Source organism: Micrasema longulum, unplaced genomic scaffold, assembly GCF_059751315.1.
Source record: "Micrasema longulum isolate JH-2025_06_02 unplaced genomic scaffold, ASM5975131v1 h1tg000858l, whole genome shotgun sequence".
Taxonomy (NCBI): domain Eukaryota; kingdom Metazoa; phylum Arthropoda; class Insecta; order Trichoptera; family Brachycentridae; genus Micrasema; species Micrasema longulum.
In genome coordinates this window covers 36,693-57,012 of record NW_028278050.1, presented here as the reverse complement: position 1 = coordinate 57,012, position 20,320 = coordinate 36,693, and the positions used below count along the sequence as shown (strand labels likewise).

The 20,320-nt window shown below is 33.2% G+C and overlaps 1 protein-coding gene across 2 annotated transcripts in view; it reads left to right on the top strand.

The window, feature by feature from the left end:
- Positions 1-17,957, top strand: part of CBP (sarcoplasmic calcium-binding protein) — a 72,813-nt gene extending 54,856 nt beyond the window's left edge. For both annotated transcript variants that reach the window (XM_088231173.1, XM_088231172.1), the window contains 4 exons: positions 39-200; positions 10,078-10,218; positions 11,795-11,914; positions 16,492-17,957. In XM_088231173.1, the coding sequence (XP_088087299.1) occupies positions 39-200; positions 10,078-10,218; positions 11,795-11,914; positions 16,492-16,602 (534 nt within the window). In that variant the 3' untranslated portion in view covers positions 16,603-17,957. The remainder of the gene's footprint in view (positions 1-38; positions 201-10,077; positions 10,219-11,794; positions 11,915-16,491) is intronic.
- Positions 17,958-20,320: the final 2,363 nt, after the last annotated feature.

Below are 20,320 nucleotides of genomic sequence, written 5' to 3'. Positions count from 1 at the left end.
CTTCCGATGGAGTGAGCTAATTTTGTTTCGTTCCACAGTCCGACTTCTGGCGCCGCAAGATGCGCACTTACCACGGCATCCTGGATGTGAACAAGGATGGAGTGATCTCGTTCGATGACTTCCAGCTGCTGGCCAAGAGGTTCGAGGACCTCGGCCACTTTAACGAGACAGAGGCGCAGGAGTTCAGAGACATCGTCAGGGTGAGTTCTTATTTATTTTATTTATTTATTTATTTTCTTTTATTTAGGAAGTATACAGTACAGTTAAAAAGTTTAATATTTTACACAATTAGACTTAACTCTAATGGACCAGTGAAGTTTCCATATTATAAAGCAATTATATGTAAGGTTAATTATGAAAGTATAAAAAGAGAAGGAAAAAGAAAAACATAAATGAAAGTTGTTTAAAAAATAAAATAAAATAAAATAATTAAATAAAAAAAAATAAAAAAGAAAAACATAATTGAAAGTTGTTTAAAAAATAAAATAAAATAAAATAAATTAATTTAATTATATTCTTTTTCCGTAGCTGCCAGTCCGAAAGATCTTGGTAGTGAAAAGACAGCTATTTATTTATTTCAAATTACATTTTAATACATATTCTCGAATATCATGGTCAAATTCTGAAAAAATCTCAATAAAGTATAAAAAATTACGTATCTCCCAAACCATAACACTTTTGCTAAAGGAAAGTAAGGTCCAATTAAAAGCAAATGACCTCTATATGTGAATTTGCTATGGCGGGTTCAGTTCTAGTCACCCTGTATAATCACTCTGTAAAGTGCTTTTGAGGTATTATATTATGAAAATGGTGCTATGTAAGTTATCCATAATAATAACAGTCAGCAAAAAGTGTCCCAGTATGTAACACAAATATTAAATACAGAAATGTTTTGAGTATGTCCAAATGCTTATAGACAGGCTGGATTTCCTTCCTAGGGAGTTATTTAGATCTAAATTTGTTGCGACAGAGTTGATTAAAAATAAGATCTACTCCAAACCATCAACTACGGTCCAATCGGATGTGAAATATTCAAAGTTATAATATGTGTCTATACGAGTGGATCGTATGACCACGAAAAATAAACAAGTTTGGAGTTGGTCCGGTTAGGTAAGGTTGAGTTATCTGTAATTCCAATTCTTTACGTTGAAAGTGATAATAGTCTATTGCGCAGTTTGACACAAATAATCCAAAGACACTTATTACGCAAGACATATAAACAATATACAATCTATAGGTGCTCAATGTTTACAAGTTAAGAAGTGATAACCTGCCATTATTTATATGCACACAATATACTGCCTATCACTAAATTGTATAATTATCAATTATTATGAAAATAAAACTTTGTTATTAGTGTCATACAATTTTTATTATTTTACAAGAACACTACTACAGTTTCGGGAGAGCACTCCTCTCATCTACGGGTGATTTAAAACTAATATAGTAAACACAGAATATTGTTCACAATGTCATAGAATTTAAACAAAAAATAATCAAATTAATCAGTGAAACTTAGAGCTGGGGTTTTTTTTCCACTTATTTTAAGGTGTTAGCATATATTTCAAGGTGTTAGCATATATTTCAATTTCAATTTATTTATTTTATACATGTTTTTGTACAACCTAATTAATAATCACACTTTTGTGTACATAAAGTGTAAAATAAATAAAGTCAAACTTGTAAAAGATAACCAGACAGCGGAGTTGCCGAGAAGAACAGGGCTAAGTTGGGCTGCTTTCGGCAAACTAAAATATATTTTTGAAAATAAACAAGTCCCCGTATGCTTAAAAAGACAAGTCTATGAATCGTGTATACCCCCAGTGACGACAATCAGACTAGAAACCATGTCTGTAATACAGAAAAGTAGCCAGAAACTAAAATGATCCATGGAAAGATGTTCCGTATATGTCTAAGAGAGAATAAGAAATGAAAAAATAAGGTGCCGAACCGGAGTGGCTATTATGGATCGTGTAGCAAAGTTGAAATTTTGACACTCAGCGAGGCAAATGACGGCAGGTGGACACCCAGAATAATAAAGAGGTGACCATAGGCAAACAAAAGAATTGTTTGGAAGGCCTCAGAAAAGATAGGTCGATGACATTGCCTCGATACCCAGTAAAACATGGATGATGAAAGCGGGTGATAGGAAGGAATGGAGACATTTCGAAGAGGCCTTTATCTGGCAGTGGAGAGAATAAGGCTGAAGAAGAAGAATGAGAAGTCGATTCTTTCATCTGCTGATTTTTGTGATGAGTGAGATTCATTTGAATGAGTTGTTTCACTTCAAAAACGTTTCCCATCCCTGTTATAATACAGTGGAACCTCTATTTTAGTCAACCCTTTAGAGCAGCGCTCTCCAATTTTTTTTAGGCCGCGTGCCATTTTTTCTTTAGCAAACGTTTCGGGGGCCAAAGACGATAGGTGTGTGAGTGTGAGTAATAAGCCAGCCAATATCGATTTTGTACAAACTCCAAATGTAATAAATCGTTCGTCTAAATGGTTTAATACAGAACGAAAACAACAAATAAATTTAAATTAAATTACAGTAAGCTGTTTGTCCCTCCGCAGAAAATATCAAAAACATAAAGTAAATCTGTTTTTGTAACATTCGATGCAATAATATCAATCATTCCTATATGTTAATTGGCGAAAGATAAACAAGTTGCGCACATTACATTAACAATATGACATTCATTATTTACTTTACAGATAGTCATTTCATAAATAATTACTAACTTAGATAGCATTGACCTCAGAATAACAGGATTGTTGATATTCTATTTCTGGACTGGAGATTACACATACACCTATCAATTACCATACACGAGCACATGTAGTTTATCTTTTTATCAATTTCTTTTCAATCTCATTAAGTGTTATTCTTCAGACTGCAATTAACAAAGAAGTGATCTTTCACTTTGCAGAAGAACTTTGAATGAGGGAAAGGTGATTCTTATGCACTTTTAAATGAGAAAATGTGAGAGAAATTACACGATGATAAAGAAATAACACTTCGTAATGGCGGAAATAACACATTGAAAAATAATGTAAAAGAAATAGGACTATAAAAGGCGAAAGAAATAACACTACAAAAAAGAAAAAAGTTAAAGAAATAAAACAAATTGGCAGCAAAAGATAAACAAACATGCACCTTCTCTAAACTATAAGGATACTTCAATTTTCTACCTAAGGAATAACAAAACATTAAATCTCTGACACAGTTCAAAGTAGGTTTGTGGTCTTGAATTAGCATGGAAAGAACAGATAGACACCTTTTTAAAAATAAAAAAAATATATAAATTATAAGTACTGCAAATAAATCCTGTTTTTATCAGCAAATTTTAATCTTGTTTTTCTTTTCATGGTTATGTCGTACCATATTTATAGACTTCAAACTTGTCGGCCTCGTGGTATAATGGTCAGCGCTTTAGCCTACCATGCAAGAGGTCTCGGGTTCGATTCCCGACATGGTTGATTTGAAATATTATTTAAAAAGGTGTTTTTACACTAGAATATTTCATAGTCCCTAGACTGGTACCTGAAACCTGAAGAAGACTGATCAGCTTACCTTCATGTAACAAAAAATGATCAAGATACGCTGCGATTGGTGTACAAATGCAGTGCCCTATGCACCATTAGGTGCGGATAGGGAATGACGATTTATAATATTTCTATCAGACATCTCTTCACTGCTGGAAACAGGGCACTTCTAATATTTTCCCAATTTCTTCCTGAGACAGGGATAATATCATTAGCCCATCTTTTTAGGGCCTTATATTATTGTATTTTATTTTATTTATTCATTTTTAATTTTTTTATTCAAAAAACATAGTTATATATAAAAAGTATTAAAAACAATGATTTTCTAACATAAAGAGACCAATAAAGTTTTCATAAATTATGCAAAAAGATTAAATACTAAATGTGACAAAAAAATTAATAAATAAGAAACTCAAGTGAGAAAAGAATAATTGTTAACATTTGCGTTTTCCATGGAGGTTATCATTGGTAATAAATCAAAATACCAAACGCACACCCCGAGCCATTCACGCACACACACATGAACGCACATATAAAACATACACAAACAAATACATTACATGCGGCACATATACATAGCACAAACCACTCAAGATGCACATTCAGCAACTATCCCAAATAGTCAACTCCATGAAGAAATTTTCTGTAGAAATGCAACGTGCAGTTAAAATTGTCTACATCAATACTGAGTCCATTGTGTTATGTGTCGTGTAAGGTGTTGAGGGGCACTTTGTAATGAGTAATTGAATCGCCCTCCAGTAGTCAATAAAAGGCAGCTTCGAAGATGGTATTGTTTTATTTGGTTCACTTTTGAAGATAACAAGATGTGTCCAACTACACTCGTTGGGTTTACTGTACTTATAATTTAATAATATTCAAGTTTACATTTAATAATAAATTGTCGTAGTCACGACGTACTAAGTTAGGAATCTAATTTCAATGTGTCCTCCTGGAACCAATGTATTGGGTTATAAAGTGTACATTTTCAGTAAATGGAGGGGATTATAATAGGTTAATTTATGAAAGGTTCAGTTTGGAGCATCGCAAGGTGCATCTAGATAGTCAATCCTTAAAAAGACAATATTGTCCCTCGGGACATCCGCCCCTTGCAGGTGAGAGCATTAAGATAGGTACATTATTAGACGCGTATAGACTCTAGATATAAATCGTCAAATGAGTAGAGACTACGACTAATAAATAACCCTTGGCTAAAATAAAATGTCAAGCCAAAGATCAAAAATAAAATAGTTACGATACCATATAAGTTATTAAGGTGTGGGAGATGGCAATTATCTAACAAGGGTTTGAGCTAGTATTGAATATAACAAAAGGCAAAAGGTTAGCACTTAACAATTGTAATTGCTACAGGTATGTCTAATAAATGAATTATAAAATGTAAAATAAAATGAAAAGAAAACAATTATTATTTAATTATATAAAGTTATTAATAATTAAACCCCAAACTTATGGTTCATAGTACACTGGAGTGAAGCACACAATGCAGCGTACCTGTAGCTTAATCACAAATAACTATCGACGTGCTAATAAGCGACGTGATAACAATTTCTCACCATGTTCGTTTATCGTATTCGCGATCACAATGAAACATCCGTGAACACCTAATATTAAATGTCAAAATATTTACGTTTCGCGACGTATAATCCTGCTGCGCAATCACATATTTGAATTTCGCCCGTGTAAAGTGGAAAATATTCAAAAACTGCTATTTTTATTTATTTATTTATTATTTATCATGCTATTTATTGCATTTAGCCGGCGGTTGGCGAGCCAAATGTCAAGAAAAGCAGTCGCCATAGTTATTGTAATTTAATTGTCACTTTTTTGTACTAGATACCTACTCCTTAATATTTTGCAAATGTATTTATTTATTATTGTTGTTAAATTCTTTTTTTTATCCAGAATAATGTTCCCTCACTGGGGTGTCCCGTGCCGAGGGAAATCTTTTACAAAATGTGAAACATGCCCTTAAATTAGCTATTTAACAAAGTTAACATAATAATAACAACAAAAAAACGTAATTAATCCAATTAACCTAATTATCGTTATCATAATAAACAATAAAAAACTAAAATAATCAGAAAAAAACATAACCAATTTATGTAGACCAATAGAACAAATTTCCCAAACAGTACACAATTTTACCTATTTGGCTTGATCCACTCATCGATCCGTGTGCAACCCATCTCCACTATCCATTTCTTAATAGCAATATCATATTGTGACAACTTACTAATTGTCCTTATGGATAATGAAAGTAGATTATACACTTCAACCGAGTAGTAGGCCAATCCTCTTTGACCGAAGGTTGTATCAATTTTTTTTATTTTTTTGCAGCATCAGGGTGGAGTATCTAGAAACATGTGCATATGCAATATATTGTATTATTTTTTATAGTAAACGCCAATTTTTTGCCAATGACCTGTATTTTTTTACGAGGAAAACAAAAAACAAACCGAAACGAGCGTGACTAAGAGATTACACACGCGTTGACTTATGACTGCGATAACTTAAGCATGTTCATTATTGTTCGTTGTGATTGCGCAAATGCTTAGCATGTTTTAAGCACGTCGATGGTTATTTGTGATTGAGCAACTGGACCGGCAATAGCAGCATCGGTCCCAGATGAATAATTGTTTTCTTTTCAATGTAAAAAACAATGTTTTGCTCAGTAAATATTAATTCTGCTTTTAAAGATGTAATGATTGTTTAAAAAAAAGTGTCATTACCTTGCTTTATTATGTTTTATAGATAACCTTATGAAAACCTTGTTACAACAGTTCTGAACAAATAATAAATTCTCGCGAAGCGTTTTTAGGATTGTTTTCTTCAGAAGCTTGCATTCTGATACATATGGCCTCGGTAAATCAAAAATAAAAAATATTTGCAATAGCGAAAACAAAGTCATGCAAATACAATATATTAATAACCTTTTCGTAGCGAAACTAGAAAATTTGACGCAATAGCTGCTTTGGTTGAAGCGATACAAAAAGAATCTGTTCAAACAATAAAATAGTCTTAACAATTCAATGCGAACATCTGTGTAAGTTTTAAAATACATAAGATGTTGTTAAACAATGTTTAAAAATGATTTCATTGTCATGCAACCCGATGCAACTGTTCGTAAACAGATTTTGTAGATAAATATGATTCAAACTGTAGCATCCCTTTTTTAATTTCGTTCCTTATTTTTAGTCATAGTGGTAGGGGTCAGTGCTATGCAAGTTCCTGATGTCACTGCGACCTGTGAAGATCTATTGTGACGAGTCCCCGTGAAAAATCCTCGCCCTCCAAGCCCAGGTCCATAAAGAGCCTGGCCACTGTGTGGAAGGCGAGAGTTTACATTTTGCTAAATCTACCCCTCCAAGCCCAGAACCATTACGTATCTGGTTTTAGGTAGGGGGCGAGCTCTTTAACATCCTCAGATTTAACCAGTGGTCCCCCGAGCATGAGTCTCCTTTTATGATGTAAAGCATCACATTCACATAGAATGTGTATAGAACCTACATCTAGAAGTTTTGGAAAGGTTAATTCTAGCGCAGTGTTTGTTCAATCTGCAGTGCCCTGGGCGGGCTCTAGTGATAACCCTCACTTGATGAGGCTGAGCTTTATTAGGTCAAAAGCAAAACTTTGCGAGTACCCTTCATCAGTTCTTCCGCATAGTGCTGACTAGGTACGTTTTACCAGAGCATTACACTCTGCTTCCTGGCCCATGACCTAAGCTCATTACGAGGAGCGCATTAGGCAACCTGCAGTAGAACACTTTCTTTTAGTTGTCATTGATATCAAAGAAGGGTAAGCAAATGCTTGGATTTGTATTGCGGTCAGCAGAGATTTTAATTTAATACTATCAATAAAAAAATGATATTGTTCAACGGTCAGAAGTCAGTTAAATTTAATCACTCTCTGTGCTACCCATTGTAATAAAATTTAAAAATTCCAGCTTAAATTACTCCGGTTGATAAATTTTAAATGCATTTGCATTTATCATGAATAAATATGAATTATAATCTTCTTGATCGATCAAGAAGATCAAATTCAAATTTACTTAAAATTAGTGACAGAAAAATAATATCTGATCTGTTTATTTTTTGTATAAAATTACGGGTCATCCCAAATCGTCGTGCTAGTCAAGTCATTTGCGCTGGTTAAAATGTAAAAATACAATTTAAAATTAACGCCCTATAACATTTCCCCGATAACGTGTTACCTATCTCAACGTTATAGGGGGGTTTACTATATATGCTTGGTTTGAATAATCAATTGAACAGATTTTGATGTACTATAATTTATTATGGTATGTGATTTTCACATGCACGGTCCGTATGGGCAGATATTGGGTAGAACCAATGCCTCCCTAAAAAATTGACTTCTTAACAATCAATTCCTATTTAAATTAAATGATCTTTTTAGCTATAACTTAAGTAAAATTCACTGAGTTCCATCTAATTCTGAAATAAGGAACTGCATAAGTCTGTTGGTTCCTATGAGGCGGTCGCCTAGCACTGAATTTGCAAATCCGCACATGTGCAAATTGAGATCTTTAGCAGTGCTGTGGAAGCAGTTTTAACAAACCAATCAATGTTTATTTTTCATATATTACGACAGAATGGTATTATATATTTTATTCGGGTTGTGGTCACGTGGCTAGTGTTACGGACTCACGGGCCAGAGGTCCGAGGTTCAAACCTCACTCTACCCCAAGTTGATTTCCATTTTCTAATAGTGAGTTATTTACAACTCGTTGAAAATGGCCACCAAAATTGAAATATTTGGGTAAATCAAAACATATTATTTCGCTAATATTTCTCCGTTTAAAAAAATATAAATATATATCAAACTATAAAATATACTTTTTTTAATGCTAAAATTATGGGGATAAAATTGCTTTTTAGTTTATTTCAAAGCACTTAATCAAAGTTACTGTGTTAGTAAAAGGCACATATTTTACCTATGTATCTAGTACCAAACGACCGCTTCTCTAATCTAAAACCTCACCTTACGCCCCTGGTTTTTGATGCATGTATTTCTAGTCCTATGGACGTAAGTAAATAAACAAACAAGCACCTAACAGAAGTACGACAATAATAATCCCTTATATTTTTCATTTAAATCAACAAAAATATTGCAAATATATCTGCATATTTTTAGCAGAATCAGCAATTTACAAAGTGATAACAGATCAATTTCAAAATGTAAACAAAGCAACATGAATAGACTGTGATGATAATAAAAAAGAGCTGCGTAGTTTATTATGAAATAACACAAATTGTTTACATCTAGATTTTATTTGTTCGTACATAACTCTGAATGGATATCTTACAAGAAATATTAATTTACTTATGTACGTCTGTTTTATTTTATTAACTAAATAAAAGTATTCTTTCGTGTATAGATTCAAGGTTCATTTTAATTTAAAAAACAGGAATTAACTGGTATTTTCAACTCGTCACAGTAAGTTAAAAACACTTAGAAAGTCCGTTGGAGAAAGTAAAAAATTAAGCTATGGTTTTCCTAAGAAAGCAGTACTGTTATCTACCGGCCGAAATTGCCTAATTTAAATTTAAATCAGGTGATTTTGTCATCAAATAATCAAACAATTCGTCGGCCGTAATGATCACTGCGTTTGCCTACCACGAAAGAGGTCTCAGGTTGCATTCCCGACACGGTTGATATGAAATATTAATTTTAAAGGGTGTTTTTACACTAGAATATTTCATAGTCCCTGGACGGTACCTAAAGCGTAAGACTGATCATCTTACCTTCATGTGACTAAAAAAATGATCAAGATACGCTGCGATTGGTGTACCAATGCAGTGCCCTATGCACCATTAGGCGCGGAAAGGGAATGGTGATGAATTTTATTAAATGATCACCTAATTTTATTAACTGATCACCTAATCTTATTATAACTGATCAGCTAATTTAATTAACTGATCACCTAATCTTGTTGACTGATCAGCTAATTTAATTAACTGATCACCTAATTTGATTAACTGATCAGCTAATTTAATTAACTGATCAGTTAATTTAGTCAACTGATCAGTTAATTTAGTCAACTGATCAGTTAATTTAGTCAACTGATCAGCTAATTTAATTAAAAGCTGATCTAAGGCATGTTTCACATTTTGTAAAATGTTTCCCTCGACACATTATTCCGTATAAAAAAAATAATACAAACAATTTAAAAGTATAAATAAATATAATTATACGTCTTTGCATACAATCCGCGCCAGATCTAACAGGATTTAGCATCCTGTCACAAAAGGGTCAGGAATATACATGTTTGTTTAATACGAGCATATTATTGTCACCTTCCTTGTGCGCAAGTGTCTGGTTCTTTGTGCCTACTGAATCTGCGGTAGGTCTGGCTCTGGATACACAAAAGCTTAGTAGCAGCCATTGAATTTATGCAAGACCTTTTTGAATAGATTTACTCTAGTGCAATGGGTAACCCTTTTTGTCAAGTTGTTCCAGTCCGAGACCTCGATAATGACCGTATTTTTTTTATTTCAGATGACCTGGGAGGACCAATGGGGCGAGATCTCTCCCTACAACCTGGTAACCGTGGAGCAGTATTTGACGGACATGACTCATGTCCTCAGTGACAAGAGTCTCAGGAGCCGTGTTGGAAATTTCCTGCCCTATGTATTCAAGGTAAACCATCTCTCTAATTTTATCATCCTATTTAAATGATTATATAAACGGTCTGAGCCAATTAAGGCGTATGAAGAAGAATGTATGTACACGAAACTGAACAAAAATAACATGAAAGTATGTAGCAAAGGCAAATAAGGGCAATAAAATAATGGTATAAAATTTATTTTTTTAAATATTTTAAATCTTGAAATAGGGCACACATAAACATATGCTTATGTCTGCTCTAATAAAAACAATGTACATATTATATTTCATTTACAAGTAAGTACTTTTGATTCATTTATTTATTTATTTATTCACACTCTTTATCAAAATACAATTCCATGTTCACTTTGCCCAGCTAACAAGGGTACATACCCCGTTCCAAGCTAGGCAATTACATTTTAATATATTATAATAGTTAACAAATTAATATAGAGCACAGACAAACAAAATATAAACTTATTCGGATACACATTTTGATTCATATACATACAGACATACACATATATACACACATATATATAAATATACACATGTACATACACACACACGTACATACACCCATGCGCATACACATACATACATTCATAAAAACATAGACAATTTATTTATGCGAAACTTCATGTTTGTCATCTATAAATATATTTTTTTTAAATTATTCCTTATTTAACATCAAATTTACACTCGTGTATCGATTTTTATTCAAAACTATTTTAAAAGCTTTGTTTTTTAATATGGTTAGTTTGTTTAAATTTTCTTAGATTGATAAAAATAATATGCAGCTACAGTAGTTAATGTGCCGTTCAATAATTTTGTTATAAATAATTTTGCATGAATCCTTATCAACAAATCTTCTGATTCTTCCCAAAATTGTTTTTTTTTTAAATGTAAGTTTGGAGTCCATCATTACACCAAAATATTTAATTTCACTTACTTCATTCAGTTTTTAACTATCTACTACATTCTACTATCTATTCTTTTGTTTCCTAAATTCATATATTTTGTTTTTAAACTTTTAGCCATAGAGATTCATTATTTAAAACATGATTCAATTTGTCCTTTATTGTTTTATAATTTTCACCCGATATTATTATTAACGCATCTCATATTAACGCATCCTCTGCAAAGAGTCTTATTTTAGAATATTTGAATGTCTCTACAATATCATTAATGTATATAATAAATAGAATTGGTCCGAGAACAAATCCTTGTGGTCCTCCTAATGCTATTTTTAGCGGCTCAGAAACCTCGTCATTCATTTTTGTTATTTGGAATCTGTCACTCGGATACTCTTCAAATATTCATAAACACAATCAACATATAAAATTTTGAGCTGACCCATGGCAATCCATCTTCATCCCACACTGTGTTTATGGTGAGAGATCTACAAAAAGCCAAAAGATCAATATCCCAAAGAACTCGAGAGGAAAGTATTAGGTTGATAATATTCAGTAGTGTGTTGGGGTGGGGGTCTGCGAACGGGTATGTCTCGAAACCGGTAGACCTAAAAAGTCTAAATGGATAACCATTATATAAATACTAATATTTACTAACATTGATTAAAAAAATGTGTTTTTTTTATTTATTTCAGGCAGTGGATAAGGACAAGTCTGGTTTTATTTCTGTGAAAGAATTCAAACTGTTCTTCCGGTGTCTGGGGCTAAGTGAAGAGACTGCTGCTGTTTCATTCGCCATTATTGATAAAAATGAGGTAAGTTCAATCTCCTCCATCACAACAACACAAATGCGTTGAATCAGAATTTTTAATCCGCGGGTTACGACCCCCAGGGGAGTTGCGAAGCCTCGCTTAGGGGGCCCCGGTCGCAAGCAATAAAACAATAAAAAGCAGTGCCCGCACGACAATGAAAATACAATAATTTCAGCAAGAAGGCTGTGCCTGTTTTAAACAATTTTTCAAATCGTGGTTCGAACTAAAAGGACCGTATTCTAAAAACATCAAGTGACCAAAATTTTCCAAAACTATATTACTGGATTTAAAACTTATAATATTAGAAATCGAACCCTGATTTGAGTCTACTGAACACTTTTTTTAAGTTTTACAAACATAAAAACAAAAATTTCGTGACAATTGTTTCTCCTTGTTAGGGCATTTTCAAACGAATGTGAAGATTAGATGGATTGAATGTCCTTATATAGTTATGTAATTCAAGGTACTTAAGTAGAAAATAAAAATAATCTTTTGAAGAGCATGTACATTCATCATAGTTGAAGGAAAAACCAATGGTTAAGGGCGAGGCTAAGTGTTTAATACGAGGCTAAAAATTATATAACTATATAAGGACATTCAATCCATCTAATCTTCACATTCATTCAAATGCCCTAACAAGGCGAAACAATTGTCACGAAATTTTTGTTTTAATATTTTTTTTAATAAAATCAAGTGTTCAGTAGACTCAAATCAGTGTTTGATTTCTAATATTATAAGTTTAAATATGGAGTTCTACAAAATAAACACCAAATCAATCAATCAATTACTGGATTTATTACTGTCCGTCTATGCATCCATACAATCATTCTTTCAAAAAATCAAAGGTATTTAAAAATACGGCGTTTTTGTGTCCACATCAATTTCTTTGAAAACAGCAATAATTGTCCACACTATTTGTATGAATTAATAAAAAATGTAATTTAATTAGCATTTCTACCTCTATCACTCTGTGTTCTGTATATTCTTTTATATGGTTTACTGAAAATTTTTACAAATTCAAATATGGAAAGTTCAACTGCCATACAAGTTTATGAAAAGCAGCTATTTTTATTTCAACAATTCATATTATTTTATCTTAAGTTTGCAATAAAAACCACAATGGTCCAAAGATTGTCTAAAACCAGCAAATACTAGTCACACTAACATTTTTATTTAATGTTTGAATATACATACAATGTTTATAACATTTTCAATTTCTATACAGTGTACTTTAAGTATATCTATGATTGTATTTAATGTCACAAAAACAATAGTAAAACAGTGTTATTCAGTTTAACACTCTTGTGAAAAATGGTTTGGTTTGTGAACTTTGAAGTTTTTAAAACAAGGTCTTCAATTGACTCTGTTTTTATTTTTCGTTTTTATTGTCATCATTGAAGAGAATGTTGTAAATGGCGTCAACAATTCAAAGCTCCCCTTGCCAGATCTGGATACTCTTATTTTCTCAATATCCAGAAGACATCTTATGCAAAATAAATTCAATTTTAAGCACGTCAAGCGGCAGGACCTTTATTGTTGCGAAGAGATTCATCTGACTGAATTATTTCATATACTCGGCAACGCCTGAAAACAATTATACAATTTTTAAACTTCTTCTTGGACCAGTTGGTTTCATTACAATATTTGAGTTTGTCCAAATGTTTTCCATCCCTGTTGTAATTTGTTAATCTTAAGTCATTAATGACTCCCGAGGGGGTGAAATCCAGTCTTTTATTCAGGACAAACTCAAATATTGCAATATGTTTATATGATTGGCAAATCAAGTTGAAAAATCCATTCGCCAATCGTAAATGCCCATTTGCCTACACTGGCGGATGAACAATACATTTGTAGCGAAACAGAGTCAGAAGTGATAGGGCATGTTAGTTCATTAACTTGTTAGTAGACCAGAAGACAAAGTTTGATAGGGCAAACCAAAGTCATCGCGACCCCCCACCAGCCATTCTGCATGTCAGGATAGATATGTGTGACATTCCATCCTCTCTGCTTTTGTATAAGGCTTGATGGTAGAAGTAGTAAATACACAAGTACTGAGAATTCTTTATAACTCGTTGGTGCGAAGTAGACTCGAGAGTGGCTCGATGATTTGGGGGCCGTGTGAGTTGAAGTACTCTCTTATGGTGGAGAGGGTTCAGAAGAAATTTCTTCAGTTTCTCTATATGAGGGAGTGCGGATATTATCCATGGCTTTATCCCACTGAGTTCCTCCAGGGTATGCTCGGCTACAGCAGTTTGAAGACCAGAAAGAATGTGTATTTAACCACGCACTTCTTTTGATTGTTGCGCGGTATTATTGACAACCCTGAAATTATGCGGAGCATTCGCTTTTATGTTCCGGATAATTACCTTAGACAGCGTCAGCATAGACTTTCACATTCCAATATAAAGGACCAACCTGCCAATGGTTATGATTGTTGGCAGGGATATCTCTATGTTGAACAATATTACTTTGGACATTGACATTTTTCTCATCTGTGAGGGAGTTTTTCGTTACAAGATTCTCTTACTTTTTTAACATATTATTCTCTGGATAATATGAACCTATACTAATGTGTTTTTTTTTATAAATTAATTATTTTAATTATTTCTTTATGTATGAATTAAGATACTCCATTTTATAATGTACATATATATGAATAAATAAAATTGAAAATAAATATATAAAAAAATCTTTAAAAAAACATTTGCGGAAAAGCACAGAAAATTACGCTGGGGAATTGAACCCTGCATTCCGCTTTGTAAAGACAACGAATGGTATACGTTAAGGTCTATTGAAATACAATAGACACATGTTTGGCAATTCTACAGTAACTGATAGCTTCTTAAAGAATTACCAAACTTCGCAAAATGAAGTCTCGATAGTATACACATGGACTGTCAAAGTATAAAGCGAGTGTTTTCACCATTACACGCAAAAGCTGTATTATTGATATGTGTTATACCAAATACAAATATAATTGTAACTTCGTAGAAGGTAATAATATAATCTACCTGCGCTTTACTTTAAAATACACCTGTTTATAAAATAAAATTCTGTTTTTATTTGCTGTCGGCATTCATTCTTCACCTGAACAAATCAGACGCCACAAGCCAAATGATTAATGTGATAAATGAATCATTTTAAATTCCATGTTTGTTGATCGAAAAACATTACACGCGATTGATTGAATTAACGATTTTATTGGTCTGTTCTGATCGATGATAATGATGACGACTCGTGTAATAATTACTTCTCACAAATATTCTGATAGAAAAGAGAACATGAAAAAATAGATTATTGACTTAACTACTATCGTCCAAAAAATTACGTCATCCTCCCAAGTCAGATTTGCGTCCCGTAGTTCTGACATGAACTGCCGACGACCAGTCAGCAACAGACATCCAGGACTTCGAGTACCTGATGCCTAGTGAAATAGACAATAGACAAGGGTCTTTGGAGGCATCTGCAGTATATGGCCAAGCCAACTGTATCCCCTCCGCTCGAAGACAGTTGTCACCGAGTTTGCTGCGTCCGTTTGTCAAACCACCGCGCACCCAACGAGACATTTATTCAGTCTAATCATCTTTCTCTAACTCAGTATTTTGCTGTTTTGGGCCCAGTGAGGTAGAACGATTGGCACGTGTAGAGGTGAATAGTTGTTATGCAAGCGTTCGTTACATAGGCGGCATTTGGTTCCCACTGAGGAAATATCCGATTTCCAGACAGCCTTCATACTGTTTGAATGTGACGGTGTCTGCTATTCCTAGCTGCACACCCAGTTCTTTTTGAAAGCTGGCATTTTCTGTAAGATATCATCATTCCACGTCCGCTCCTTAATTGGAGCATATGGTATCCACAAAGAGCTTCCATGCATCTCTATCAGCTGTCAACTCCTTTGCGTCCACCCAAGTCACGTTCTCGTCCCGAAATTCTGACATAAACTGCCGACGAACAGTCAACAGTGGACATCCAGGACGTCGAGAACCAGATGCCTTGTAAAGTAGGCAAGCGTGGTTAAGGCTCACAGGAGACATCCGCAGTATATGGCCTAGCCCACCGTATGGCCTCCGCTTGACGACAGTTGTCACCGGAGTTTTCTGCGTCCGTTCTCTTATTACTTCATTCCTCACAAAGTCAAACCACTGCACACCCAAGATTCTTCCGAGACACCTATTCTCAAAACCCAGAATTTTGCTATTTTGCTGGTATTTGAACATATACTCCCAGGTATTTGAAACTCTTGATCCTCTCGATGACTTGGTTTGGCAGAGTCAGGGGATTTTGGGCATCAAGGCACGAAATGTCACAGGGTTTTCGCAATATTGATTATAATTTTGAAATTATAATTTAGGTCATTGTAATTCATCACTATTTCATTTATAAATAATGCCATATAGCGCTCTTAACTTTGATGATACTTTGCATGAAACTCAACCAGGAACCCTCCCAAGGCCAACGCATTACTTCCATCCGCTATGAACTGTAGACTGACTTCTATATTTTCTACTCTCTGTAGAGATGTTTGCGTAGTATCCAAATGTTTTCTATTTCATTAAATGTTTTATTTTTGTTGTTTCCAGGATGGCAAGCTGTCCGAGGAGGAGTTTGTTAAGTTAGGTAACGACTTCTTCTTTACTGATGATGAGAAACGCGTCTCCAAGATGTTCTGGGGACCTCTCATCAACCACTGATTATTTCACAATGAAATGCCTTTGTTTTAAACAGGACCCGTGAGGTGCAAAATTTGCCCCGAACGATCCAAAAACTATATAATTATTTGAGACTAATCATTTTAATGTAAATCTTCCATTGCATTTGAGCATTATTGTAACAATTTGAATGTAAAAATTCGTTCGAATTCAGAAATATAAGGTGTTAACATAAGTTGTCTGTTTTTTCCAAATTTAAAAATTAACATCAAAAGTAAAACAAAATGGTGTACGCCATTTTCTGCTCTACGCGATATTGTGTTTGCTTTTAAGTCACATGTAATATTTTATTAGATTACAACCCTTCAAAATGGAATGTGAAGTCTACTTCCATCTATGGAAGTGACCATTTTCGACACCTCCTTCTGTGCGTGTTCGACCGAGGAATAAAGCTGCCAAAGCTGATCGTGATATTTGCGCAGTGTACGGTGAAGATGCTATGAATTGTTGCCAATTTTTTGACACAACTTATTTTAACACCCAATACATTCCAATGTCATACTGAGATAAAAAAAATATCTCTAAGGGTCTTTTCACACTTTTAAATACCTAGAAAATTACAAAGGATTTTTTTTGCGTACAAATGGCACGTATTAAGTTACCTCGCCATACTGATACACAATTATTGTTAAAAGTGCACTCAGCGAGCCATTTTGTATGTGCTCATGATTAATGAAAATTTGTTTTATATACATTGAAAGTTATATCACTAGAATAATAAAAATCCATTATATATTTAACACATTTCAACATTATTTCCGATTTGTGAAAATACCCAACTTTACACTGAATGGTTAATTTCTTATACTTATCTTTATTTGTATTGACGTCTGACCTCCAAAACATGAACCCCTTATAATTAAATTAAATTTATGATTTTGCTTGCTATTTTCAAAACTATTCCCAATCAATTACTTGTGAGTTTTGGCTGTCAAATGTCGATATATTATTTTTGTATTGTGTTATAAGCTTAAGAGAAAATTCCATAGTATTAACAAATAAAAATAGAATTGTGCACAGCTAAAAAAATTCAACTAAACCTTTATTGAATTTTCCAATTCTTTCATTCCATTAAGCTTCGAGAATTAATGACATTACCAAATAATAAAGACAGCTCATTAAAACTTAATTTAATCAATATTAATATAATGTGTTTAAAGAGTATTTTATAGCAGTTTTTTGAAAACTTACGCATACATAATAAATGTTTTCTGCAAATTCTCAGGTCCGTGCGAAAATTGCTAATCTGCAAAAAACCAACTCAGAGAAGATAAAAAAATCAATTTCTTTTAATTAGAAAGCTTATGGTGTATGAATAAATTTGTGTGTTTAATTGGTTTTAATATTTCATTAATAATTAAAAATGGATTCAGGTCCAATTCAGTTTTAGTGCTGCAGAAAAGTGTTTACATAGAATTAAGAATAGTCCAGAAGGAGCGTAGACTCATATTTAAATACACCGGACTGTGTCCGAAAATCCCTTCACTTAGCCCTACTTTCGCCGTGCGCATTCAAGTAGTTGCCAGATAAGAACAAATATAATCATTAAGGTAAAAAAAAAGCAATTTGTTAATTTATTGTGCACGCGGAAACATTGATTGACACAACAGAGTAGATAAGTAAAGAATCATTTAATAAGAGTAATTGAATTAATGAACTCTGAACTTAAAATATAAAACAAATTTTATTTTACATAAAACTGATATTTTTATGTTATGTTAAATAATATTTGATGTTTTAAAGATCATGTCAGTCAAATGTCTACCACGGTGTTGTTTAATCCGAGGTCCAATTTTCATTAGTTCTTTCGATGATTAGATGAGAAATACTTTTCTACTTTACCCTACTGGGTAAAAAAATTTACTACCCTGGCAACACTAACGAAATGTTTATTTTGTTTTCTTCGGCAGATTGTCAATCTGACAGATGGAAAAATAATTCAATTATTAAGTAATGCATTTGCTACTTACACATGCATTTGCTAATTACACTTGAAATGTGATCCCATCCTGTTTCTTTAAGATCCCAGCAGTATTTCTACACTTTAAAACGACACAACACGGTTGACAGATGGAAAATTAATTCAATTTTCAAGTAATGCATTTGCTACTTACACATGCATTTGCTAATTACACTTGAAATGTGATCCCATCCTGTTTCTTTAAGATCCCAGCAGTATTTCTACACTTTAAAACGACACAACACGGTTGAATTCAAATCGGGAGTTGAACTCTTTTAAGAGTAGTTTAGTCGCCTTCTGTTCGATGCGCATGTGCGGTTTCTGGACTTTTCTTAATTCTATGAGTGTTTATTGTATTTGTTCTGATGTTTCGACTGCCATTGCTGGAGTTATCTTCAGGGTAAACTTTTATATGTTGTTAAGCAGAAAATTATGTATTCATGTATTAGTAGTTCGTACCGTGTCACAGTCGGCAGTAAAAAAGACAATACATATGGAATGAAATGTGATCTCTTCGAAAAGATTAAAAAATGAGACCAATATGCATAATTTAAAAGGTGTAACTTTTGTGAGTACACCTTTCCAACTTTTTCGTATGGACTTAGTAATTTTTCTATTTTCATATAATGATAAAAACTGCATTTTTGCAATTAAATTTTACTCTCTCAAGACAATAAGATATTGTAAGTACGGCGGCTTCGTAGTGCAGTAGCTAAGGCGCTTCTCTCACGTACGGGGTTCCAGGTTCGATCCCCGGTGAGAATGAAATGTGATTTTCCTCAAGCCTGGATGGGTGTTCTGTGCAGTAATATACTTTGCTAATGTTGTGATGTTAATAAAATTTTAAAAATCTAAAAAAAAAAATATTATCTACAATTAGTATAATGTAGTTTTTTAAAGTTTTGATACAATAAAATGATATTTAAAAATAATTTCGTTTTCTTTCATTGATGTTTTTTAAGAAAATAAATTACTATGCTCGTCAAATAAAATGGGATAAACAATGTTTTGAGTAGGTCCAAATGCTTGCAGACTGGCTGGATTTTCTCCCTAGGGAGAACGATTTCGTTATTTTGCCGGTATCACTCTTGATAAATATCTTTTGTCCCAAGTATCGTATGATTTTTCTTGCACTATTTTTTTAATGTATGACAAATATGGTCACAGGTAGGGAGTTCTTATTTAAGAAGCTTTTTTCGCTGATTCATCTGCTCGCTCATTTTCCATGTAACGATCGTGTGCATCCATGTCATTGCAATTTCATTTTTTACATGTTCGGTATTTTTTTCAGCAAGCTCTTTAATTTTGTAAATAATTAAATGTAAGGGTTTATCATACGACCAACCGAACCTTTCACAAGAACTGACGCATTAAGAAAACCACACACAGATGTAGGTAATCAAGAGAAAAAGAGCATTTGTAAAAATTACAACAATTTTTATTGAAACAAACCTTACATGTTACAAGTATACAAACATACAAAAAATAATAATTTTTTTGAAAATCTAATTGAATTTTTTTTCCCAAAACATAGATTAAAATAATAACATATTACAACAGAGATGAATAACATTTGAGAGAAGGTAATATAGAAGTCCAAGCATCTACAGGGCTTATGACCTGTCATTGGCTGGTTTAAGTGGCCACTTTACACACTGTAACATTCACCATTCTGACCATATTTGAACATCTAAATTCCTTCAATTCTTTCATCTGTTGATGTTTGCGAAGTTAAAGAGC